Genomic DNA, 27,489 nt, shown 5'->3' on the forward strand with positions numbered 1-27,489 from the left:
AAGGTACACTACTAATAACATTACTGCAGGAACCCCCAGTTTGTGATTAAGGTACACTACTAATAACATTACTGCAGGAACCCCCAGTTTGTGATTAAGGTACACTACTAATAACATTACTGTAGGAACCCCCAATTTGTGATTAAGGTACACTACTAATAACATTACTGTAATAACCCCCAGTTTGTGATTAAGGTACACTACTAATAACATTACTGTAGGAACCCCCAGTTTGTGATTAAGGTACACTACTAATAACATTACTGTAGGAACCCCCAGTTTGTGATTAAGGTACACTACTAATAACATTACTGCAGGAACCCCCAGTTTGTGATTAAGGTACACTACTAATAACATTACTGTAGGAACCCCCAGTTTGTGATTAAGGTACACTACTAATAACATTACTGCAGGAACCCCCAGTTTGTGATTAAGGTACACTACTAATAACATTACTGTAGGAACCCCCAGTTTGTGATTAAGGTACACTACTAATAACATTACTGTAGGTACCCCCAGTTTGTGATTAAGGTACATTACTAATAACATTACTGTAATAGCCCCCAGTTTGTGATTAAGGTACACTACTAATAACATTACTGTAGGAACTCCCAGATTGTGATTAAGGTACACTACTAATAACATTACTGTAGGAACCCCCAGTTTGTGATTAAGGTACACTACTAATAACATTACTGCAGGAACCCCCAGTTTGTGATTAAGGTACTCTGCCAATAACATTACTGCAGGAACCCCCAATTTGTGATTAAGGTACACTACTAATAACATTACTGTAATAACCCCCAGTTTATGATTAAGGTACACTACTAATAACATTACTGTAGGAACTCCCAGTTTGTGATTAAGGTACACTACTAATAACATTACTGCAGGAACCCCCAGTTTGTGATTAAGGTACTCTGCCAATAACATTACTGCAGGAACCCCCAATTTGTGATTAAGGTACACTACTAATAACATTACTGTAATAACCCCCAGTTTGTGATTAAGGTACACTACTAATAACATTACTGTAATAACCCCCAGTTTGTGATTAAGGTACACTACTAATAACATTACTACAAGACCCCCAGATTGTGATTAAGGTACACTACTAATAACACTACTGCAGGAACCCCCAGTTTATGATTAAGGTACACTACTAATAACATTACTGCAGGAACCCCCAGTTTGTGATTAAGGTACACTACTAATAACATTACTGTAATAACCCCCAGTTTGTGATTAAGGTACACTACTAATAACATTACTGTAGGAACTCCCAGTTTGTGATTAAGGTACACTACTAATAACATTACTGCAGGAACCCCCAATTTGTGATTAAGGTACATTACTAATAACATTACTGTAATAACCCCCAGTTTGTGATTAAGGTACACTACTAATAACATTACTGCAGGAACCCCCAGTTTGTGATTAAGGTACACTACGAATAACATTACTGTAGGAACCCCCAGATTGTGATTAAGGTACACTACTAATAACACTACTGTAGGAACCCCCAGTTTGTGATTAAGGTACACTACTAATAACATTACTACAAGACCCCCAGATTGTGATTAAGGTACACTACTAATAACACTACTGCAGGAACCCCCAGTTTGTGATTAAGGTACACTACTAATAACATTACTGCAGGAACCCCCAGTTTGTGATTAAGGTACACTACTAATAACATTACTACAAGACCCCCAGATTGTGATTAAGGTACACTACTAATAACACTACTGCAGGAACCCCCAGTTTATGATTAAGGTACACTACTAATAACATTACTGCAGGAACCCCCAGTTTGTGATTAAGGTACACTACTAATAACATTACTGTAATAACCCCCAGTTTGTGATTAAGGTACACTACTAATAACACTACTGTAGGAACCCCCAGTTTGTGAATAAGGTACACTACTAATAACATTACTACAAGACCCCCAGATTGTGATTAAGGTACACTACTAATAACACTACTGCAGGAACCCCCAGTTTATGATTAAGGTACACTACTAATAACATTACTGCAGGAACCCCCAGTTTGTGATTAAGGTACACTACTAATAACATTACTGTAGGAACCCCCAGTTTGTGATTAAGGTACACTACTAATAACATTACTGTAGGAACCCCCAGTTTGTGATTAAGGTACACTACTAATAACATTACTGCAGGAACTCCCAGTTTGTGATTAAGGTACTGCAGGGCCCCCAGCTTGTTGGTGCGGTAATCTGACAATAACATTACTGCAGGATCCCCAGTTTGTGAGTGCTATAATCTGACAATAACCCTTCTGCAGGACCCCCAGTTTGTGAGGTACTCTACCAATAACATTACTGCAGGACCTCCAGGTTAAGGTACTCTGATGTAATAGCATTACTGCAAACCCCCAGCTTGTGGATAAGGAACTCTACCAATAACATTACTGCAGGATCCCCAGTTTGTGAGTGCTATAATCTGACAATAACCCTTCTGCAGGACCCCCAGTTTGTGAGGTACTCTACCAATAACATTACTGCAGGACCTCCAGGTTAAGGTACTCTGATGTAATAGCATTACTGCAAACCCCCAGCTTGTGGATAAGGTACTCTGCCAATAACATTACTGCAGGGCCCCCAGTTTGTTGGTGCGGTAATCTGACAATATCATTACTGCAGGACCCGCCAGTTTGTAAGGTAATCTGCCAATAATGTTAATTACTGCAGGACCCCAGCTTGTGGATAAGGTACTCTACCAATAACATTACTGCAGCCCCCCCCCCCCCCCACCCCACCCACCCAGTTTGTGAGTAAGGTAATCTACGAAAAACCTTACTGCAAAACCCCCAGCTTGTGGGAGAGGTAATATTACAATAACATTAGTGCAGGACCCTCAGTTTGAGAGTAAGGTACTGTACCAATTACATTGCTGCAGGACCCCTTCTTGCTATTAGGTACTCTTCTTAAGGAACACGTACTACTGTCATGATCATTTTGTTTTCTTTTACAAATCGTTTTGAAGATTTAATCAGCAATAGACACCCTATTTCTAGATGAAAAAGTTACATTTAATCCCATAAAAATATTCTGTTGAATTTGCATAATAATCTTGATAATGGACTTGTAATCGAATCATCATGGGAATTAAGAGAGTTTTTTTTTCCAGAAACCATTATAAATAATGATGGGTTGTGTTTCTATATTGCTAGGTCTGAGGGCATTCAATATAGGGATAAAATACTTTATGGAGGGCGTGATCATCTGCTAATGCCCACAAAATGTGGTTATGCCCGAGTGTGTCTAAGAAAAGGTTTATTTTTGTATTATTGCATAAAATAAAGACTGAAACATTTTCTTGTTACATACGCTGTAACAATTAATATGCATATTGTGAAACACCTAACCTGTCTTAAACTACATGAGGGTTTCCTTATTTATTTCTCGCTGTTTCAGACCTGTTTTTGCAATATTTTTGCACTGCTTTTTAATAGGTGTCAAATAGATTTCTGTATTAATCTTTGTCAGGATATATGAATAAGGTATTGATGAATGGGAAGATTTTAAAACTAACATCATAACAGTGCCAGATTAAAAAAAAAAATTGTTTAAGACATTTTTAAAATAATTTCTGAAACTTTGTCTTGTTTTCAGGTAAACCAACTGCTTAACAAAGGCTGATGCTGTGGACCTTCAATCTGGGCAATCAAGATGCAGACTGTAGTGATTGTAGGTAAGAACCAGCCACCTGGTTAGCTCGGTTGGTTAGTGATAGTGTTCAAGGTGGTCGTGGGTTGGAACCCCACAACGGGCACACTTTTCCTCCCAAGTTTACTTGAATGTCGGTCTTAAAAGGTTCATTGGGGGAGTGTAGTGTGTGTGTAAGAACCAGCTGCTGGGTTAGCTCAGTTGGTTGGAGCCCTATGCTAGTGTTTGGGCAGTCAGGGGTTTGAGCCCCACAACGGGCACACTTTTCTTCCCAGGTTTACTTCACAGTTCTACGAACTGTTCCAACAAGCCTTCGTAGAAACTGTCCAAGTTTGAAGAGATCATACTTGCGGAGATGGAGAGCAATTCATTGCCATGGATATAAATAAATTATAATGAATATTATAGTTATTGGTTTGAACAATTCAGCTTTCACATTTTAATTTATTAGTAACAAACCTTGATGCTGACAGTATACATACTATTTTGCTTTGAAAAAATCAAAGATTCCATTTTGGGCTTAGGCTTATAACATGTTCTATCCTTGTCTGCTGATACTAATTTCAGCTCATAACAATTATCTAATTTTTAATGAATTTCGACTTTCATCAAGAAATTAAGTGCATATAAATTACCTCATGTATACATGTAAGGTTGCTGGAAATCAATAGGGAGTGTGGATTTACTTCAGTGAAAACTATCCTTTTACAAAGTAAACAGTAACAATTTAATATAAATGGTATAACTATTTCTGTTTTAAGGGTTTTATGACAGTATTGATTAGGCATTGTAGGAATTTCATAGCTAATCAATGACCTTATCAAAATTGAAGAAAAGTAAATATAGTTCTGCTATCAAATTGTTAATGAGACGGCTCCAACAAAAATCATTTTTGTAAACAAAAAAGAATTCACAATATCTCTCCTGATTATAACTTAAGTGTAAATATTTGTCCATTGGTAGATTTTTTATTAATCCTGTTATAACCTCTGGCATTTATGAAGCTTCTAATTAAGACATTAATTTCTGAGAAAGTAATTATTTTCTCTTTTTTTCATATCTTATATTCTGCACTTTGCATCAGATATGTGATCAGATAAAAGCAGATCTGAAAGTTATCTATCTTTTTAATTGTAGAAATTTAATTTTTGTATGTTGCTTTTGTTCCTTTAGAGAAATCTTACTGATATTTTTTAGATGTCCTTTTAAAATGAAATCAGAAACAAACATTCACAGATCTTTATCGTCATTTATTACCTCTGACAGCGGCAGTACTTTCACCCGTGTGAGCTCTGTACAAAACTAGACCTACAAGCATGGTGTAGCCTTTCCCCAGAGATTAAACAGACAAGCGCTCAAGTGGACAAAAAAATCACAACTTGTCAATAAAACATACATTTCAAGGTCTATAAATCTGCCATTTATTGATTCTTATCTATGACCTATTGATCAGCAAGGATTGAAATTTTATATCATTATTTTTTCATTATGTAAAAAATAATGTACTGAAAAAGAACATATCCCACCTGTACTTCATATGCAAAACTGATGTACAAATACATTATTTTAAAAAGCACATAATTCTTCACATGTATCCACACTTACATGCGATATGTGATGTATTAGAATTACCTTGTAATTGGAATATCTTATTTCAATTTCTGCTGTGTAAGGGTCTGTTTTTTTCTTTTCCAGTTCTATCCAATTAACACCTAATTGACTCGGAGAAACAGTCAGTTATTAAAGCTGTCGGGTAATGACTTCATATCTAGTGAATTGGAAGGAAGGATTTATGTGTAAAACATGATATTGCAAGGAACTGTATGATTTCTTTCCTAATTAGAAAATCTTAGGCGAGACCAGACATCCTTCTTTCATGCAGCAGTTTGTAGAGGGTGCACTTAAAAGGTTTGCTGTTGAATATCCTGAAAGAGAAGAACTTCATTTTTTTAATACAGTCCTCTTGAAATATGTTTCATAATTATTTAACATGAACATACTATACTTTATAATGATATTAGAAATCTTATTTTTGGAAATCTCAGTTGTTGTGATCCTGTTTCTCTCTTGTTATATCTCTACAGGTTGAGATGGATGATTGGCAGGAGATGCTGGATCATGTGACAGGAGAACTTTAGTAACATGAGATAACAGGAATATAGAGAGAAAGCTAGCTCTGGTGTAAGGAAAAAAAACATCAAAATCCGGTTTTCCTTACATGGTAATTACAGAGGTACCTAACAGCCTTGTATCATAGAAATTGAAATGCTTTGAAGTTTTGCTGTTAACAACTAAATCAATAGAAATTACTCTCTACACAAGGAATAATTATTTAATTGAGTTATAATTGTCTTCGTGTAAAATGTTTTTTGTTCTTCAGGTGAATATTTGAGGGACATGTGTTCTCTGAAGCTGTCAATTTAAGTAAACAGGAGCCCATACTTGCTGTAATTGTTGGCGTTGGAATTGGCCGGGTCTTTGTATTTGAAACACTCTCCATTATATTCCAATAATTGACTCAAGCGCTTACCTTTATGGCTGAATACCTCTCATTGTAGGTGGATTGTCTAAACATGAAAGAGAGAGAAAAAACAAAAACAACAGACATGAAGGACCTTTTGGGTGTTTCAAACATTTGCTTTTTATGCATCAAAAAATAAGTCAATAAGTTTTGATAGATTTGAATTTGAACAATTCTAACGGAAAGATTGTTTATTGGTTTTAAGTGTTTTTTAAAGGCTTAATGGAGTCATCATAGACTTTATTGAAAATATTTTAAACAGTTTATGTGTGAAAAAACTACAAATTGGACATAATTATCAGCTATAAACCTACAGTTTGTGGAGAGTTAAAAGTTTAATTTTAATTTTACTGCTAGAGTTTATCTTTATTGCCTGCGTTGTTGGAATAATGATATTTTCAACAAAAGTTGGGTGTGCGAGTGTATCCATTTGAATTGCGATTATCAGTGGCTGATACCAGTCTGTGGACTAATACTGCTGTGTGAAATAATTCATCCTTAGTCAGGATTGGAGGGAAATGAAAGTTATTGAAAGTCCTCAAGGAATCCCTGGATTGCATGAAAATGGAATGTTAAGTATTGTGTTTGTGTTATTGCTTCAGTTGATTCAGAAATGATTGAATGAGCGATTTATGTTAATGATTGATTGAATATTACTAATTCCACAACAAACAATTGGCAGAACCAGCATTGTGTTCATGGTTTGCCAGTGGTTCAGGTCATCTATTGATTCTGTTTGGATTTTGGATATAATCTTGTAATCTCAAAGCTAATATTGTTCTAGCACAGATGAAAGAATGAATACATTTATGAGCTTAAGTGACAGCTAAGTATGGATTGTCTTATAACATTTGAAAGTGTTATACAGTAGCCACAAAATTGTTATAACACTTGAGCTTGGATTTACATCATTTGTTACCTACAACGAAAAGGAGTAATCATTATAAGAACTTTGTGATAAAAGCAACACGGATAAAATATAACTATTTCTCAGGTAAATGTTTAATATAATTATTTGTTCTAATGCCTTTACAAGTTCTTGTTATATGCCTTAATGCCTCTGTTTCACAACAATTACATCTATTCTCATATATATCACCCTTGACTTTTATGCAACAGCTGGTTTCAGGTTAAGAACAGCGGTTGGAAAGGGAAAGGGGTTCCATGTAAGTCTTTGGCTTTCTGTGGAGTCCTTTACTTGTATAATTATGTTCTGTCGTATAAATAAATATATATATATATCACAAAATAAATACTGTTTAAACCAACAGGGGTTGGCTGGCAGGAGTTAAATGTAAAGGTTGAACCTGAAGTCAATTAGGATTTTGACAATCTAATATTATACTTCATGGTCATTGCTGACCTTCATGTTTCTCCCATGGCAGTAGCTCTTAGTGTGTTGTGGAATCTGTTCTTCACATACCCTGTCGCTCTGCCAGGGTCAGTTTACTTGTTTATATATCTGTCCAATCTACTTTCAATTATTTTGTATATAATTTCTTCAAACTAAGCAGCTTGCAAAATGGGTCTTAAACACACACACATGGGTGAAAGTTAAAACCCATCCCTCACCTTTTGATAACCTAGACTGGCGATGCAAACTGTGATTTTTATTTAACTTTGATTTTACAGTGTTTTTATGGTGTGAATTATTATTTCCATGAAGATACAGCATTCATTTCTGGAAACTCAATTCTATTGAGGCAGGTTTCAACAACTGTGCTTCTATTCTCCCATTCAAATTACGATATGGAACTGCACCTGAAAGATATTTATTATTGTCTGCATTTAGCAATCTGCACTTTACTTGGCAATTAATTAAAGTTTACATTATCAATATTACCATAAAGAATTAAATTTCACTCCAGGTTAAAAATGGAAGAATGATCTTTTTTATAATGTCAATAAGATCATCTTAATGAAACAGTATTTTATAAATGATATAACTTGTTCTTAAAGTCGCTTGTTCTCACCAGAACAACATATATATAAATATAAATTACAAATAGCTTTTGATCTAAACCACATAAAACAGGAGGTTTAAAATGGTTGTAAGAAACATCTGTTATTTGTAATATTAATGTGTTTACTGAAAATATAAGAATATTTTTTTGAACGCAACAAGATTAATTGTTATATTATGGTAAATATAGAAAATGTCTGTTTGTACTAGTTTTATATTCATAATATCAAATTTCATAAGAATTAATAATAAGGCGAACATATTGCTGAATGAAAGACCTGTGGCTGAACAAAAACTGCAACATTCATATTATAATTTATCGTATTATAAACATAATAAACTTTAATCATCTTAAATACCAAATATTGTGTAAAAATAATTAATATGAACTTTGTTGATGCTGTATCTGGATTCATTTCAATTACAAATAAAAACAACATCAAGAAACTAATGAAACTAAACTAATAAGGAATAGCTCAAAATGTTTATCAGGAGCATCTGATGAATTTTCAATGATTCATTTTTTGGAATGGTTGCTATTTAGAATGAAAGATCAGGGTATATAAAATTATTTAAGTGTCATATGTTTATCAAAGGCTGTATGGATGTAAACATGTTGGTCTTAAGATTGTTTTCAAGTCCTTCAAATTGATTGAGGTTTGTCCTGTCAGCGATCATTAGCAGTTGAATCATTACTTTATGTCCTCATAAAACTTATACAAACTGATATGTATCTATAGTACAGTCATTATCATTACAATTAACCGTTTTATTGTACAGTCATTATCATAAAAATTAATCGTTTTCACAGAATCTGTTGATTGCTTTTATCTTCAAAGAAAATTGTCCCATTCATGGTGGAATGCTGTCCCATCCATAGTGGCATGCAGTCCCAGCCATGGTGGCATGTAGTCCCGTCTATGGTGGCATGCAGTCCAGTCCATGGTTACATGCAGTCAGCTCCATGGTGACATGCAGTCCCATACATGGTGGCATGCAGTCCCGTCTATGGTGACATACAGTCCCATCCATTGTGGCATGCAGTCCCCTCCATGGTGGCATGCAGTCCCATCAATGGTGGCATGCAGTCCCTTCCATGGTGGCATGCAGTCCCGTCTATGGTGGCATGCAGTCCCCTCCATAGTGCCATGCAGTCCCCTCCATGGTGGCATGCAGTCCCGTCTATGGTAGCATGCAGTCCAGTCCATGGTTACATGCAGTCCCATCCATGGTGACATGCAGTCCCCTCCATGGTGGCATGCAGTCCCGTCTATGGTGACATGCAGTCCAGTCCATTGTGACATGCAGTCCTGTCTATTGTGGCATGCAGTTCCATCCATAGTGGCATGCAGTCCCATCTATGGTGGCATGCAGTCCTGTTCATGGTGACATGCAGTCCAGTCTATGGTGGTATGCAGTCCCAATCATGGTGGAATGCTGTCCCATCCATAGTGGCATGCAGTCCCGTCCATTGTGACATGCAGTCCCGTCTATGGTGGCATGCAGTCCCATTCATGGTGAAATGCAGTCCCATCCATAGTGGCATGCAGTTCCATCCATAGTGGCATGCAGTTCCATCCATGGTGGCATGCAGTCCCGTCCATGGTGGCATGCAGTCCCCTCGATGGTGGCATGCAGTCCCCTCGATGGTGGCATGCAGTCCCGTCCATGGTGGCATGCAGTCTCATTCATGGTTGAATGCAGTCCCATCCATAGTGGCATGCAGTCCCTTCCATGGTGACATGCAGTCCCGTCTATGGTGGCATGCAGTCCCATTCATGGTGGAATGCAGTCCCATCCATAGTGGCATGCAGTCCCATCCATATCGGCATGCAGTCCCATACATGGTGGCATGCAGTCCCGTCTATGGTGACATGCAGTCCCATCCATAGTGGCATGCAGTCCCATCCATGGTGGCATGCAGTCCCGACCATGGTGGCATGCAGTCCTGTCCAGGGTGGCATGCAGTCCCTTCCATGGTGGCATGCAGTCCCGTCCATGGTGACATGCAGTCCCGTCCATGATGACATGCAGTCCCCTCCATGGTGGCATGCAGTCCTGTCCATGGTGGCATGCAATCACGTTCATTGTGGCATGCAGTCCCGTCCATGGTGGCATGCAGTCCTTTCCATAAGGGCATGCAAAAGATCATTGGAATCTTTCTGATGTTTTTATTTGTTTTATTAGTGTTTCTGAAAGACTTATATGTATACAAGTAGCAGACTGCTTAATGTCTGTGTATAGTTTGTGTATATTTTGTGTTGGCTTTCTTCTCCCTCTTATTGCTTTGTTAGCTTTGTCAAACCCATGATGTGCATGAGATTGAATTAATATTCTTTGTGTGTTAAGGTTATCATTTTCTGATGGAAAGGTTATATGAAAGACCAGGTCAAACCATGTATTGAGAATGTACACAGTCCTTGAAAGTTGATTAATTGTCAGATTTGGTCAACACATGAGTTGACTGACTTATTAATGCTTTGTTAAAACAGCAAGGTGCTACAAATCATTGTTTAGATAAGAGCTCTTCCATGTTCAACTTGTGAATCAATGGGCTGCCAGGCGAATAAGTCCTCTGCTCCAGTGTTTGGGCTGACCACTTCATTCTCATTCAAACACGGACATTTTCAACACTGTTTTTATTAAATCTAGCACTTTGTAAGAAAGTAAATACATTCTTTTAGCGTGAAGTGCTAATTTTAAACTTATTTCTATTTTGGAGAATGTAGCCAAATTGTTTCTTAAATTGAAATAGTTGATCTCAATTTCTGCCAAGATTTTTCCTTAATGTATACAGAAAATAACATTTATATTCTGCAAATTATTCCAATATTCAAGACAAGGCCATGTATCAAAAAAAATTAAATACATATAAATGAAAGAACACTGGTATTTCAGATCACATTAGTGATTTTTAGTTTCATTTAGTAATTGCCCTTATTACTGGAACAGGAAATCTTCTGTTGCTCAGTTAGCTTTTTAAGGGGTCAACTATATAGAGGACATTGTTTAGACATAAAATTAGCTAAATACACCTTTTATTATTAATATTCTGTTTATTATTACTGATAATTGATCAAACTATTTCAGACGGAATTGAATTGTATGTGGCACTGTTTTAATTTTCATTGCAACACTACTTAAGAACTTAATTGTCCCTATTTACTATGATAAAATCAAATAATTCATTTAATGCAGTTCTGAATTAGACATTAATAATTATAAAAAAAAATTGAATTTTGCAGAATCACATAACTTTCAAGCCTATTTGCTTGAATTCCTGTGTCCAGTTTATGTCTGGGGACTTGATCAGATATGTGCTAGCTCTTGTAATCATTGGTAGATAAACATTTTATATGCTTTTTAAAACCATCATATATCAAGTGATCAGTATGTCATTGAATTTAGCATCTATTGTTTATTTCTATAAAAGTTGACATTTTTTATAAAAAAATAGCCATAGTACAGTAAACACTCAGATCTTCGATTTTATAACTAATGTTGTCTGATAAATCTGGTTTATAGCACCATTGAGAAACATTGAGGGCCTGTTGACACACCCATTACAATGATAAATTGTACATTAATCTGCTAGTAAAGAATGGAGTTATGTCCCGATAAGTATATTAAAGAGTTTGTTTAAGATAACATGCTCTTTATGTGTTTTTATGGATGATTTTGTTAGAAATTGTTTGAATAGTGAGCATTGATACCACTGCTATTGAATAATAAAACAGAATGGCTGCATAGAGATCTGCAATGGTAAAGGTTCATCACCAACACCACCTGAAAGTGCATGGCCAAAACCAACTTAGCATGCTCCAACATTACCAACATCAACATTGGAGGCACAAACATCCACATGGCAAACATCAACATGGTCAAAGCCAGCATGCAAAACATCAACATGGTCAAAGCCACCATGGAAAATATCACTATGGTCAAAGCCAGCCTGGCATACAACAACATGGTCAAAGCCAGCATGGAAAACATTTTCATGGTCAATGCCAACTTGGCCTACATCAACATGGTCAAAGCCACCATGGAAAATATCACTATGGTCAAAGCCAGCCTGGCATACAACAACATGGTCAAAGCCAGCATGGAAAACATCTTCATGGTCAATGCCAACTTGGCCTACATCAACATGGTCAAAGCCACCATGGAAAATATCACCATGGTCAAAGTCAGCATGGCCTACATCAACAAGGTCAAAGCCACCATGCAAAACATCAGCGTGGTCAAAGCCAGTATGCAAAACTTCAACATGGTCAAAGCAACCACGGAAAATATCACTATGGTCAAAGCCAGCATGGCCTACGCTAATGTGGTCAAAGCAACCATGGAAAATCTCACCATGGTCAAAGCTAGTATGGAAAACATCAGCATGGTCAAAGCCAGTATTGAAAATGTCAACATGTTCAAAGCCAGCATGGAAAACCTCAACATGGTCAAAGCCAGTATGGAAAACATCAACATGGTCAAAGCCAGTATGGAAAACATCAACATGGTCAAAGCCAGTATGGAAAATATAAACATTGTCAGAGCAAGCATGGAAAACATCAATTTGGTCAAAGACAGCATGGCCTACATCGCTATGGTCATAGCAAGCATGGCCTACACCAACATGGTCAAAGCCAGCATAGGAAAGAACATGATGGTCAAAGCTAGTGTGGCAAACATCAACATGGTCAAAGCAAGCATGGAAAACATTAACATGGTCAAAGCAAGCATGGAAAACATTAACATGGTCAAAGCCAGTATGGCAAACATCAACATGGTCAAAGCCAACATGGCAAACATCAACATGGTCAAAGCAAGCATGGAAAACATCAACATGGTCAAAGCCAGTGTGGCAAACATCAGCATGGTCAAAGTTGGCATGGCAAACATCAACATGGTCAAAATCAGCATGGCAAACATCAACATGGTCAAAGTCAGTATTTCAAACATCAACATGGTCAAAGCCAGTATGGCAAACACCAACATCAATGTTGCCAGCATCAACATATTCAACACCAATGTTTCCAACATCAATATGGGCAGTATCAACATTGGTAACATCAACTAAACTGACATCAAAGTTGAAAACATCAACATGGTCAATATCAACTTTGCCAAGATCATAATGATCAACACCAACACTGCCAACACCAACATAATTAAATCTGACATAATTTTTGCCAACTTCATTAAGGTCAACACCAACAGCAATATGATTGACATTGATAGGGTAAATATCATTATTGCCAATATGAGTGTGGTCAACACCAATATTGCCAACATCAACAACACTGATATCAATGTTGCCAAATTAACATCAATATATATGGTCAACTTCAACTTTGCAAACATCAGTATTTTCAATAGTGACGTCTATGTTATCAACATTGTCAATACCAACATTCCCATTGCCAAAAAGGTTCAACAATGAGTTATATTGCTAAGTTTAAAACAACGAAAATAAACTTAACCGTTTTCAAAACCACATAGCCAACAACATCATGATATACATGAAAATGGATGATATCAATGTGCCCAACATCAATTATATGTGAACCAAAATCAATGTTGCCAACATCAACATGGTGTTCAACAATCCAAAAACAATTTGGTCAAAATCAACATTGCCAATATCATAATATCAAATACCATCATTGCCAACATCAGTATGGACAATATCATAATTGCCAAAGCCTACATGGTTACCACTGACATCAATATTGCCAACATAAACATTTAACATTCCAACATCAGTATGGTCAACAGAAACAATGCCAACAATATAATGGTCAACAATGACATCAATGTTGTCAACCTAAATGTTGCCAACATCAATATGGTCAGCAATGACTTGAATGTTGTCAAAACCAACATTTTCAACAATGACATTAACGTTGCCAACATCAATATGGTCAACAGTGACATTGGTGTTGCCAACATCAATGTGGTTAACAATTTCATCAATGTTGCCAACATCAATATGGTCAACAATGACATCAATCTTGCCTGCATCAATATGGTTAACACCAGCATTGCCATTATCAACAATGACATCAATTTGCTAACATCAATGTGGTTAACACCAGCATTGCCAACATCAGGAATGACATCATTGTTGCCAACATCAATATGGTCAACACCACCATTGCCAACATCAGTATGGTCAGCACTACTGACATCAACAATGTCGAGACCAACACTTCCAACATAAATGTGACTAAATATTCAAGACTAAAATTGCCTGTATCAATAGCATCATTACCAGCAGCAAATTAGATCTTATTAATGTAATGTCCGGCATTAAGTAAATATGCATGTAATACCAATAGCCAAGATTAAAAAAAAAACATGTACTTTTTTCTTTGTAGCTTTATGCTACACAAAATGGTGTATAATACATACTGGTTATAGTTTTGCATCCTGGTTCAGAGCATGTCTTCTGTCTTTGGTTTGCGTCACATAACTTACAATTCATTTATGATCATAGCGGAAAAACCTTTTCAGTATAAGAAAGCCACTGTGCACATTGGTAATAAAAGTCTGTAGATTTCATTTTACATAATTGACATAAACTTTTTTGTTTCCTGAAAAAAAAGGGTAGTGTCAGTTACAAAGTAAGCTGCAGGCTGTAAGCTTGATAGGTGCTAAAATGTTGTTTTCAGTACAATTAGTGTATATAAATATTTGTTTAGGGTTACATACAACCACTTAATGCTGCACAGATCATACAATCAATTTGATGATGTCAATAAAGAGGAACAATTATGTGTTTGATTTATGGCTATCCGTGCATTCAGAATCGGTTATTTATTTTATCACTTATGTTGCGTTTATATGCCAAACTTTAAATACCCCTATGGGAAAATTTACCTGTGGGTTTTTTTTTACGCGTTTATATCGCAATTGAATATTTTAAATAAAAAAAAAAATTGTTTGGTTTGAAGTATGTTAGACATAATGATGAAGCTTATATAACTTACATGATATCAAGATCTATATTTATTACCACTCTTATTCACTTAGAGATATTATGTTGTAGTAAATTGAAGAAAATAATAAAGAAATATGTCTCTAAATATTTTTATTTAAATTGTCATACTCTCAGAAAACATTTGAACTGTACATATTCACATTTTTTTAGTTCTAAAAAAACTTTTGTTTAGAGTTGATCACTCTCAAATTAATAGTTGAAATAGAAGTGTGGTAACTTTAAATTGAATATACTCCAAAATTTGGCACTCCCTTCTAATAGCATTGAGTCCCAAAGAAAGACCAAATGGTCAAAAACATTTGACAGAATAAACAAAGTTGTAATTATAATAATGTTCTTCCTTTATTGAGAGTTTTCCTGGTTATAAGAATGATGTACGTTGTTGTTTGGGTGAGAGTGTGCAGGCAGGTGGATTCGTGAAACTGAGCATCTTTAGTTTAGGGCTGACTTAATTATGGTTAACAAACTTGGTATGTAGAAGGAGTTTATGGAGATCTTTCTTGGGATTGCATTTAGGGCCCTTAGGATCAAGGCCACTGTTACTCAAATTAGACAAATGTTACGGTTGAAAATGAAAATCGTAACTTAGGTTTGACATACTGTGCCAATAATTGGTTTTTAGAAAGAGTTTATGGAGATCCTTAATGGGACTGTGTTTGGGGGCCCTTGGGTCAATGTCACTATTTACTAAAAACAGAAAATCTGTTGAAGTTGAATATAATTAGTTTGGGTTGATATGTCATGACCAAATTTGGTATAAAGGAAGAGATAATGTAAACCTTTCATTGGATTACGTATGGGGGCCCCTCGGATCAAGGTCAAGGTCACTGTCATTAAAAATAGAAAAAACCCAGATGAAACTGAATATCTTTAGTATGGGTTGACATCTTGTAAATTTGGTATATATAGGAAGAGTTCATGTAGACCTTTCATGTGATTGCGTTTGGGGCTCCTAGGGTCAAAATCAATGTCTTTGTAACTAAAAAGAGAAAAATGGTTGGAACCGAAAATCTATTGTTTCAGTTCATTTATTATTGTTAAACCTTTTTCTTTTACTTACAAACCAGCTTAGTTGTAATTCTCACAACACAGACTGAAAGTCTTCTGTCAATCTTTGAAAAATCTGGTTTTGGCGCATTGCAGCGTTTTTTGTACTTTTTTGTCAGCTGTTTGCAGTAAAACTCTTCTGAAATCAAAATACATCAGAGATAAATCAATTGTTGTGTTTACCACATAAATCACAGGCGTAAATCTACCCCATCTCCAGACTTCGGCAAAATTGCCTTAGAGACTAAATTAACTCCAGTGGGTATATGCATTTATATGCCAAAGTTCCCCTGGGGTAAATTTGCCCACAAGAGTACATCTCACCATATTAATGCAATGTTTATATTTTTTGATCATCAAATTCAGAGATAATTTAAAAAATGTTCTAAAGAATGGAAGCAATAATAACAATATTGTCACTGATGAACCCAGGCCTTAATTGACAGAAATGTTCAATCAATGCATATTGAATGTCAGGATTATCTCCTCTACTTGCTATTCAAGCTTTATAAGGTCCTGCCTAATGATATTGTAATCATCTGTTATATGAAAAGTATTGCTCAAAACATATTTCAATGATTTGACACTTTTCAATAAGAATTATTGATAGAAAAATGTGATTATTCTTTTTATGTCTCTTGCCATTTTTGGTTGTCATAAACGACTTAAAATCATTTGAATAAAGATGCTTCTTCAAAATGACATTAAGAAATGCATTATCTGCTTAAAAGTGAACCACTTCAATGCTTTATTATGTTGAATGTTCTGTCTCTTGAAAACTTCATAAAGCGTTAATGCAGTTTTTGAAAACAACCATGGATAATTTGCTATTAATTTCAAACCACAGTGAATGATGTGTCACAATTCACATTCATCAAGTTGTTTTAGGATAGCCACCATTATAGGGCATCTTATAATACATTGATCAATGTCTGCTATTCCCGATTAATCTGATGTGCAAAAAGAACAAACTCAGTTGCATTTTGAACCTTTCCAGATCCCTGATGTTGCTGTACGTGCAGAATGAGCATGCGTCCTGGTTGTCATGGTAACGAGATGACGTTGAAAGAGCACCTGCCCTCCCAGGAACAGATCAACCAATCTCTGCTACAAGTGTTTGAAATCAACATTGATGACTTCCCTATCACTGATAACAAGTATGCATAATAATAAATTATATATTGCTAGGTCATATGTGTAAAAGATGTGAGCATTGTCATAGCCAGGGACCTCTTATACTTTTGGATGGGATGCTATTACTAAATATTGGTGATTACTCATGGATTTACATGTTATTAGTTGGCGCCCAATGAGGGCGCTGACTTTATTTGATTTTGTCAAAGATATAGCTTAACTTAGTGACCAGTTCATAAATTGAAGAATATTATAAATTATCTTGCTGTTGATATTTTCCATGTTGTGTGATAAAATGGGATGGATGTTTTAAAATATTTATAATTTAATTAATAACGAAATCTATAATAATTACTGCCCTGTATATTGTTTTTTATGCCCTTAGGGTGGGCATATTAAAATCTCACCATCCGTCTGTCCATGCATTCAGCTCAATTTCTTGTGTTGGGATGTAGCTTTCTCTTGTCTGGACAGATTTGAAAATAACTTGCCACATGTGTTTGACATACCAAGACAACATGTTGCGTGCAAGATCTGTGTCCCCACCTCTAAGGTCAAGGTCACACTTTGCGTTTGTTTACCATGGAATTCTGCATATTAGGACATAAAATATAGGTCATTGTGCATGGGCTGTAACTTTCTCTTGTATGGACAGATTTGAAAATAAATTGCCAGATGTGTTTGACATATGAAGATGATTTGTCGCATACATGACCTGTGTCCCTACCTGGATGGTCAAGGTCACACTTAGTGTTTGTTTACTATGGAATGCTGCATATAGGACATAGAGTATAGGTGGTCATGTCCGGGCTGTAACTAAATTCTCTTGCTAAATGTTGATTTTATATACCAACTTTTCCCAGAAAGCTGAAGGTTTCAAGTCCTAAATGTTAATCAATCTCCTTTGCAGTAATCTCTCTTTGAGAGCAGTGTCAAAGGAAATATTTGAAAAATGAAAATTATGCAGAAGTATTTATTGTGCTTGCTTATTTGTTCCCTTTGGCAATGTCCTTCAAAAGTAATAATTCCACGTTGTTTCCTCACAATGTATAATCATTTTTTCCAAGTCATTTACTCATTACAGTAAAGTGTGTTCACAAAAGCATATAAAATTGTAACAAATAGTGTATTATCAGAAACAAAGTCATTTGAATACAATGTATACTTAATATTTTATCATCGTAGTACACAAAAGCTTTTCATTATTGATCTCGATACATATTTTTTTCTGTTTTTATTACACCAACTTAAAGCTATATATCAATATGCCATACCTATTTAAATATACCTGCAGTTTTGCCCCTTGATAAGCCAAGAAGAATGCATCCTTCAGTCAGTTTAATAAAGAGAAGTAACAAGTAAGGATACTAAGATGAATAGTATTTGAGTTTGTTCCCTTGCCTGGTTCAGTTGTATGTAATTCATATTAGCAGTGTGGACTGCCCAGAGCCGGAGCTTGTACAGTTTTGAAGACTTTGTTTCCACTGGTCAGCCCCGCTGCCCGGTCGAGTCAAGGTCATCCTTCATGAGCCCTGCCAGGCCCCTCACAGGCCATGCTGCATACAGTAACCAAGGCAATGAGAGTGGAAACATCATGTATCTCCTTGATGATGACAAGTAAGTACAGTGACACTGACAGAATGTGAACCGGTAAAAGTGCACTAAAATATTTCCTTGTAAGTTGAGACAGGCTATTTCTAGGCTGGGAAAATTAGAGTGTAAATTAATTCAGCCTATTCTAATCACATTTTGGCCATTAAAAGTATATTACCAGGACAGTCCCTTGTTGGTAATTCTGTTTGTACTCCGCTATATTTGGAAAAGGAATTCACTTTTTCTCAGAGAAATAATAGTGCTTGTATGTTAAATTTGGATTTTGAAACCCATATTGTTGAACATTCATAAATGTTACCAAAATATCTACCAAATGCTTGCGAAATTATTATTAAGTTATTCATCTCATATAACATCACAATGATCAACTTTATAATGATGTGAAAAAATAATCATAACCAAAACTATTTGCAAAAAAGTATTGATTTTATTTAAAACTAATTTGGACATGATTCTTTGTTGTTGTGCTATTTGATTCACACATATTAATTGATTGTCTGTATTATTCTTAATGCTCTTAATTTCTCCATTGTCAGATACCCCTGAAGCACACTACGCTTTGCTTTGTTGTGTACCGTGGGCAATTTGGCTAGGAAAATCTCGTAATCATGAATAATTACTGAGGCAGTTTCATTGGTTCCGCAAAGTACCAGATGCTTTATGGTTGAAAAATATTCTGGCCGATTGCAAGAGTTGAATGAGGTCTGCCTTTTCAGTACAATACTATTTGGCAGCAGTCAAGACCACACGGCCACCCAGGCTACTGACACCGTAAAGTAATTGAACAATATTTGAGTGTAATATTCATATTTGTTGGAAGAAGAGTTGTCTCTCCTACCACATGCATATTCATTAAAACGAGATTTTGTCAGTCAATTGTCCCACAGTATGTATGAAGTGTAACGGAAGAAAGTACCCTGGTTGCCAATGATGAATTTGTCAAGTCTGTGACATTTGTATACACAATTCTGACTCAAATACATGTAAACATGCTATTCCATTATCAGGCAAATAGGATTCCTATATAATTATCAAAAGTTATTACCATACATCGTTGTGTAAAATATTTTGCCCCTTGCTCTGCCAGCCTTGTACCATAATATTGACTAGACATGTTTTGACTTCTATTTTTGGCCTTTCAGAAAATCCCATTTGTTTTATCTTATTGCTATTGACATTTATAATGTATCCCTGCATCCAGCGGAAAATGATAAATGAGTTGTTCTTCTTTTGCTGATATCAGATATATGTCTTAAGGTTATCTGTCTGGTCAGGGAGGTAGCATTCTGTTGCAAATCAGATTCCACAAGTTGATTAACAGACAAATGACATCAACAACTGCTGGCATTCAGCAGTGAAAGAAAATGTACTGGTTGTGGTAATGTAATGACTTGGTGTATAGTGGTAAAGATATGTCTCTCACCCAAGTGGTTGTGGGTTTGATCCCACCTAGGGGTAACAACTTGGTGTACAGGGGTAAAGGTGTCTGCTTCTCACCCAAGTGGTTGTGGGTTCGGTTTCACCCAGGGGTAACAACTTTTTGTATTGGGATAAAGGTGTCTGCCTCTCACCCAAGAGGTTGTGGGTTTGATCCCATCCATGGTTAACGACTTTTTGTATTAAGGTAAAGGTGTTTGCCTCTCACCCAAGAGGTTGTGGGTTTGATCCCATCCATGGTTAACAACTTTTTGTATTAAGGTAAAGGTGTTTGCCTCTTACCCAAGAGGTTGTGGGTTTGGTTCCACCCATGATTAACAACTTTTTGTATTAAGGTAAAGGTGTTTGCCTCTTACCCAAGAGGTTGTGGGTTTGGTTCCACCCAGGGGTAGCCACTTGTTGTATTGGGGTAAAGGTGTTTGCTTCTCATCCATTACCCACATCCTTATGGAAGAGGTTGAGGGTTTGTTGTGGAACTATTAAACTACTGGAGAGGAGCATACCTTGCAAAGCAGCCATACACAATTATACAGTTTCCATTGGTTTCACTTAGACCCTAGAGAACTGACCAATTTAATCATTGCTTCAAATTACTTTTTGCAAGAACAGGGCTGTTACAAATGAAAAACTTTGAAGAGTTAAAATTGACTGTTTGAAGTCACAATTGAGCCAGTGCATATTGTCTGTCCCTTCAATGAAAGAAAAATTTTAATGCTTTATTCCAACTGATGGCTGAGCACTTTTAGCTAATTTTGCAAACAGTAGTATTGGCTACCACCCACATACCGATAATAAAAACTTACCATAATTATTTGATGGTTTAGCAAATTATTTCTGAAAATGGCAATTCATATTGCATATAATTACATGAAAGGTACAAAAAAGTACAGAAATAACCCAAGGCCTCTGAGCGCGATAATGGAGTCACAACCAGACTTTCTTTGACCATTAAGAAAACCTTCAAGATAACGTCCATCACTTCTCCACAGTGCAATTTGCATTCACAAAGCTGGGAAGACCTTCCTTCAGATTCCATTATGAGGCTGCAAAGTCTCCCTCAGGACGAGATAAGTGTGCACAGAATATAAAGGTGGTCTGAAGAGCCAGATATAGGTAGAATTATTGTCACTTTTCTTGCTAAGAATCTGATTGCCGGAAAACCATTACACACAACTGCTGTTTTTCTCCCCTTCCATGGTTCCCTTAGCACGAGAGGAAAGGAAGCTTGCAATTGTGAATGGAGCGCAGATGTATTTGTTGAAATTAATCAAGCCTCTCACGCTGTCTGACAGATTACTGCACCGCTGCATTGACACTGATTGCATCTTGATTGCCCTTGCTATCCAAAAAGGGAAAACTTATTCCGCTGTAAAGTTCCTTGAATACCAAGAACCTATATCACTTTACATGTACTTTTCTTTTGTGTCCTTGAAATATTTTGTCTCTGAATTTGATTTGTAAATTTGTATATTTTAATGAGAGAGCTTTGGCCATTTTTTCCTGAAACATATCTTAAATAATGTTATATAAGTATCTTACAAGAACTTGTACTGCAAAAACCAGTAATGAGGCTTGTTTGATTTCTATCTGCCGGAAACACATGTTTGATACTTTTCCTTTCATGCTTCTAACTTTCACAAACTTTATTAAATTTGAAGTTTAAAACAAATATTTTGTTCTTTTTACCAAATTGTGCAATTTTGTTTACTGACAGCATGACACATAAGATTGGAAATCAATGTGAAAGAGTTCTGAAGGTCATCACACTTTTACAGTTTAAATAATCTGGGTATTTTTTTTTATTTTTACAACATTATTTGTTTTGTTTAGCCCTTTTGAATTGTGAAGCTAAATTGCATGAATTTATACATGATGATATTTTAAATTGGTGTGTTGTTGCTAGAGACTTGTCCTCCATGAGGGATTGAAGATCAAATTTTTTGAGCACTAGTCACATGATAGGAAATGTCCATGTTAACATCAATAATGCTCATTATTAACAAGGGTCAGCTGGTCAGAGCTCGGGGGGGGGGGGGGGGGGGGGGGGGGGGTTCTGCCAATGTCCATGTAAATTTATATGACAAGCTAATGTTCTGCAGAAACCACCGCTCCTTGGATCACTTCTAGATATCCTGTTGTAGGTGGAAGAGAAGAAAAAACAAGAACATTCATTTATTTCTATTAGCATACATTGTGTTAAGATTGATAGTTTCATTAAGGCAACTCTGTGTAAATTTAACGTTAATAAATGGTAACTGAGAATAAGGGATGTCACGGATAACTTCTGGATAAAGTTGCATCCCTGAACATATATAGTATTGAAGGATTGATTCATATTTTTCGTGCGCTCAAAGACTACTAACAGTTTAGTCCATTAAGCAAATTAGCACTTCTTGGGAAATGGCACCTAAATGTTCATACTACATGAACACACGAAAGATACCAATTAATCCTTCTATTATCATTTTTTAGCTATTTGTTTAGTTGTTTTGAATTAAGAATAAAAGGTATTTCTGGTATAATTAAGTAGAGAAATCTGTTATTGACATATAACATCTGTGAAAATGACTGGCGATATCAAACATTGTTTACCAATGGTCAAATGAAAAGGTGCTTGTCCAATCAGAGTGCAGCAATAAACAATGACCTCATCATTCCAAGCCTACATTTTGGTAGACTATTATTAGTTCACCTGAGCATTAAGGGCTCAAGAGTGATGGGTCACTCTATGTCAACATGTTTCTTTAAACGACATCTCCTCCTGAACAACTGTGCTAATTGCAACCAAACTTCACAGGAATGTTAAATGTTTGGTCCACTTTTAGATTCCTTTAAAATTATTCCCCTGTACGTTTAGGTCCTACAGCACCAGATATAGACATGTACATTCAGGTCCTTAGGCACCAGATATGAACATGTACATTCAGTTCCTACAGCACCAGATAAAGACATGTCCATTCAGGTCCTCAGGCACCAGAAATGGACATGTACGTTCTGGTCCTTAAGTCACCAGATATGGATATATATATTGAGATCTTAGAGCACCAGTCATGGACAAGTACCAACTGGTCCTACAGCACCAGTTATGGACATGTACATTTAGGTCCTACTTTACCAGATAAGGACATGTACATTCAGGTCCTACAGAACCAGATAAGGACATGTACATTCAGGTCCTACAGCACAAGATAAGGACATGTACATTCAGGTCCTACAGCACCAGATAAGGACATGTACATTCAGGTCCTACAGCACAAGATAAGGAGATGTACATTCAGGTCTTACAGCACAAGATAAGGACATGTGCATTCAGGTCCTACAGTACAAGATAAGGTAATGTACATTCAGGTCCTACAGCACCAGATAAGGACATGTACATTCAGGTCCTACAGAACCAGATAAGGACATGTACATTTAGAACCAGATAAGACATGTACATTTAGGTCCTACTTTACCAGATATGGACATATATATTCAGATTTTACAGAACCAGATAAGGACATGTACATTCAGGTCCTACAGCACCAGATAAGGACATGTACATTCAGGTCCTACAGCACAAGATAAGGAGATGTACATTCAGGTCTTGCAGCACAAGATAGAGACATGTACATTCAGGTCCTACAGCACAAGATAAGGACATGTACATTCAGGTCCTACAGCACCAGATAAGGACATGTACATTCAGGTCCTACAGAACCAGATAAGGACATGTACATTCAGGTCCTACAGAACCAGATATGGGCATGTACATTCAGGGCCTACATTACCGGATATGAGCATGTTCTTTCGGGGCCTACAGCACCATATTTGGACATGTACATTTTAGTCCTACTCACTAGATATGGACATGTACATTCAGTTCCTACTGCACCAGATATGGGCATGTACATTCAGGGCCTACAGCACCAGATATGGGCATGTACATTCAGGACCTATGGCACAAGATATGGGCATGTACATTCAGGTCCTACAGCACCAGATATGGGCATGTACATTCAGGGCCTATGGCACCAGATATGGGCATGTACATTCAGGGCCTATGGCACCAGATAAGGACATGTACATTCAGGTCCTTTAGAACCAGATAAGGACATGTACATTCAGGTCCTACAGAACCAAATATGGGCATGTACATTCAGGGCATACGACACAAGATATGGGCATGTACATTCCGGTCCTACAGCACCAGATATGGACATATACATTCAGTTCCTACATTACCAGATAAGGACATGTACATTCAGGTCCTACAGAACCAGATATGGGCATGTACATTCAGGGCCTACATTACCGGATATGAGCATGTTCTTTCAGGGCCTACAGCACCATATTTGGACATGTACATTTTAGTCCTACTCACTAGATATAGACATGTACATTCAGTTCCTACAGCACCATATATGGGCATGTACATTCAGGGCCTACAGCACCAGATATGAGCATGTACATTCAGGGCCTACGGCACAAGATATGGACATGCACATTCAGTTTCTACAGCACCAGATATAAACATGTACATTCAGGTCCTATGTTACCAGATACTATGTTTTCGCCAATCAGCTATAGAATGCTTGGAACCAGGAACTTTATACTTGGTATTCAGGTTGGTAATGACTTGTAGATGACCCCTATAGATTTTAAATCAGTAGGTCCTAGGTCAAGGTCGTGGTTACCTTGAGGTGAGAAAATGGTTTCCCCCAATAACTTAAGAATTCTTGTACCCAGGAACTTCATACTTGGCTTGTGAGTTGGTCATGCCTAAATGATGACCCTGAGATTGGTAGGTCAAAGGTCAAGATTTTGAAGACCTTCAGGTGAAAAATAATATGTTGGCAGTGACCTTAAGCTGAAAATGGCTTCTGTTCTATTTCTTAAGAACGCTTGCATCCAGGAACTTCATACTTCGTATGCAAGTTGGTCATAACTAGAAGATAAACCGTATAGACTTTGAGAGCAGTAGGTCAACGGTAAATGACAAGGTGACATTGAGGTCAAAAAAAAGTTTCGTCAATAACGGAAGGCTTAAGCCCAGGAACTATTTTTTAAATAAAATTTTGACTAAATAGAAGAAGATGTCTTAAGGATATTACAATCGCAAAGTTAAATCCATTATGCAGTGACTTTTTCAAAAAGTAGCATGTTTGCATCCACAGCATTCTGAGAAATTACACTTGGGGGTTATCATATGGTTAATGTCAAACTAAAAGGACAATTCTAAGATAACTTTGAACTGTTACAATTAAACAAATATTAAGTTGATATCACTGCACATTTTTGTAATTTTAGAGCATTTTAAACAAAAAATGTTAGCGTAACAAAAAATTCATGAAATGTTGTAAAAAACTGTTGGGCCATACACATTTCGAGGTGATCAGTAACTACTTGATGTATTGCATTGAGACTTAATACAACAATGCTCAACCATCCAACCTACTTGAATATCAAGTTAGATAACTGTATTTTATCATAAATGCAAATTATGGCCCTTTATTATTCGACTTAGAAATTCTGGGTAAGGTTTTGCATGTAACCACATTTAAGTCAATATCATGGCAAATACATTATGTATTGAATTGAAACTTAGACATGTGTCCCCAACCATCCAACATACTTAATGAGGTAAGATAATTCCACCTTGTATATACAATGTAGTGCAAAGTGTTGCCCTTTATTATTTGACCTAGAAATTCTGGTAAAGTTTTGCAGTTGTAAGCACACATAGTTAATATTTCAGAAACTACTTGATGTATTGCATTGAGACTTTATACAATGGTACTGACACAATCAAAGGTACTTAAAGAAGCAAGTTGGATAACTTTTTTGCATATAGTGCAAATAATGACCCTTTATTATTCAACTTAGAAATGCTGGTTAAGGTTTTGCATGTAACCACATCAAAGTCAAAATCTCAGCAAAAACAGCATGTACTGCATTGAACCCTCATACTTGTGACTTTACCTCTGACATTGGCAGACAACTGAAATTAATAGAAAACAGAAGTCATTTTTCTTTGATAATTTAAAAAGAATATTGTTGACCTTGAACTCTCTGCCTTTTATAATTTACCTTTTTAGTTCAAAACATGGCAAACATTTATTCAAGAGAAAGTTTCGTCATCATTATGCATTATGAATAAGTACAAAGAGTGAAAAAGCTGTTGAATGAGAAAATGTTCAAGAAATACTAAAGCCTGGAAGGAAAGCCAATAGGGTTATAGATATAAATGATTATTTTGTATTTTATTCCCTGGGAAACCCTGGCTGTAAATAGCTCTGTCAGATTCATTCATGGTGTATTGATACTTATTGACATCCATGTGACCTCAGTCTGAACTCCAGTGCAGGGAAAAAATAGTTCCAATTAAAAAAAACTCTAACACCAATTTCTCAGATCTCACCTTCAGTTGAACCGTTCTGACAAGAATTATTCTTTGATGTAAATTTAATATTCTTACACTGCCTTATAATGATGAAGAAATCTAAAATGATTGCATTTTGGTTATCAGATGAGGATGGAGGTATAATGTCAATTGTTTCTTTTTATGGGAGACCTACAAAGTAAGATACAGTGTTTGTTCAGATTTATGAAACAGTTTCAATTAAGCTCCTTTGATTTATATGCAGATTGAGTTAATGGAATAAAACAGCTTGCTAAAGGAGACTTCTGCTTGGCCACATTTGTACAGAATGGTGCTGTGCCATACCAGTTAGGATTCACCCTGCAGCCTCCGTTTGTTTGGATCATCTTGGTTTCCATCATATGTTCTCGCTTACTAATTGGAAATATTTCTATGAAGGAAACTCTTGATTTGATGATATGAAGTAAAAAAGCTTTGTGAATTACTCAAATATGTTACGAGCTTCCATCCAGGATGTGCACTGTTAGAGCTAATTATAAACCTCCATTCACGAATTTCCTTTCTAAGGTTGACCATTCATAACCATTGAACAAATTCCAAGCAGTTGATTGGTAAGGCTGGGTCTGGCCCTGGCAGCGCAGCCAGCGAGATGATCAGCTGCTGAATTGGAAGATTCACATGTATTGATTTGTTTTATACAGTCAAAATCATTTGACTGCTTGTC

General features: G+C 36.3%; 1 protein-coding gene across 2 annotated transcripts in view; it reads left to right on the forward strand.

Moving 5' to 3' along the window:
- The first annotated feature begins 6,296 nt into the window (after positions 1-6,296).
- The window catches only part of LOC128217584 (ankyrin repeat and fibronectin type-III domain-containing protein 1-like), an 88,397-nt gene continuing 67,204 nt past the window's right edge, over positions 6,297-27,489 (forward strand). Inside the window, exons 1-3 of one of the 2 annotated variants that reach the window (XM_052924816.1) lie at positions 6,297-7,209; positions 17,217-17,376; positions 18,784-18,970. In XM_052924816.1, coding sequence (XP_052780776.1) covers positions 17,352-17,376; positions 18,784-18,970 — 212 coding nt within the window. In that variant the 5' untranslated portion in view covers positions 6,297-7,209; positions 17,217-17,351. The remainder of the gene's footprint in view (positions 7,210-17,216; positions 17,377-18,783; positions 18,971-27,489) is intronic. The other variant, XM_052924823.1, reaches the window with a different exon arrangement.

This window comes from Mya arenaria, chromosome 2 (genome assembly GCF_026914265.1).
Source record: "Mya arenaria isolate MELC-2E11 chromosome 2, ASM2691426v1".
In the NCBI taxonomy this organism is placed as follows: domain Eukaryota; kingdom Metazoa; phylum Mollusca; class Bivalvia; order Myida; family Myidae; genus Mya; species Mya arenaria.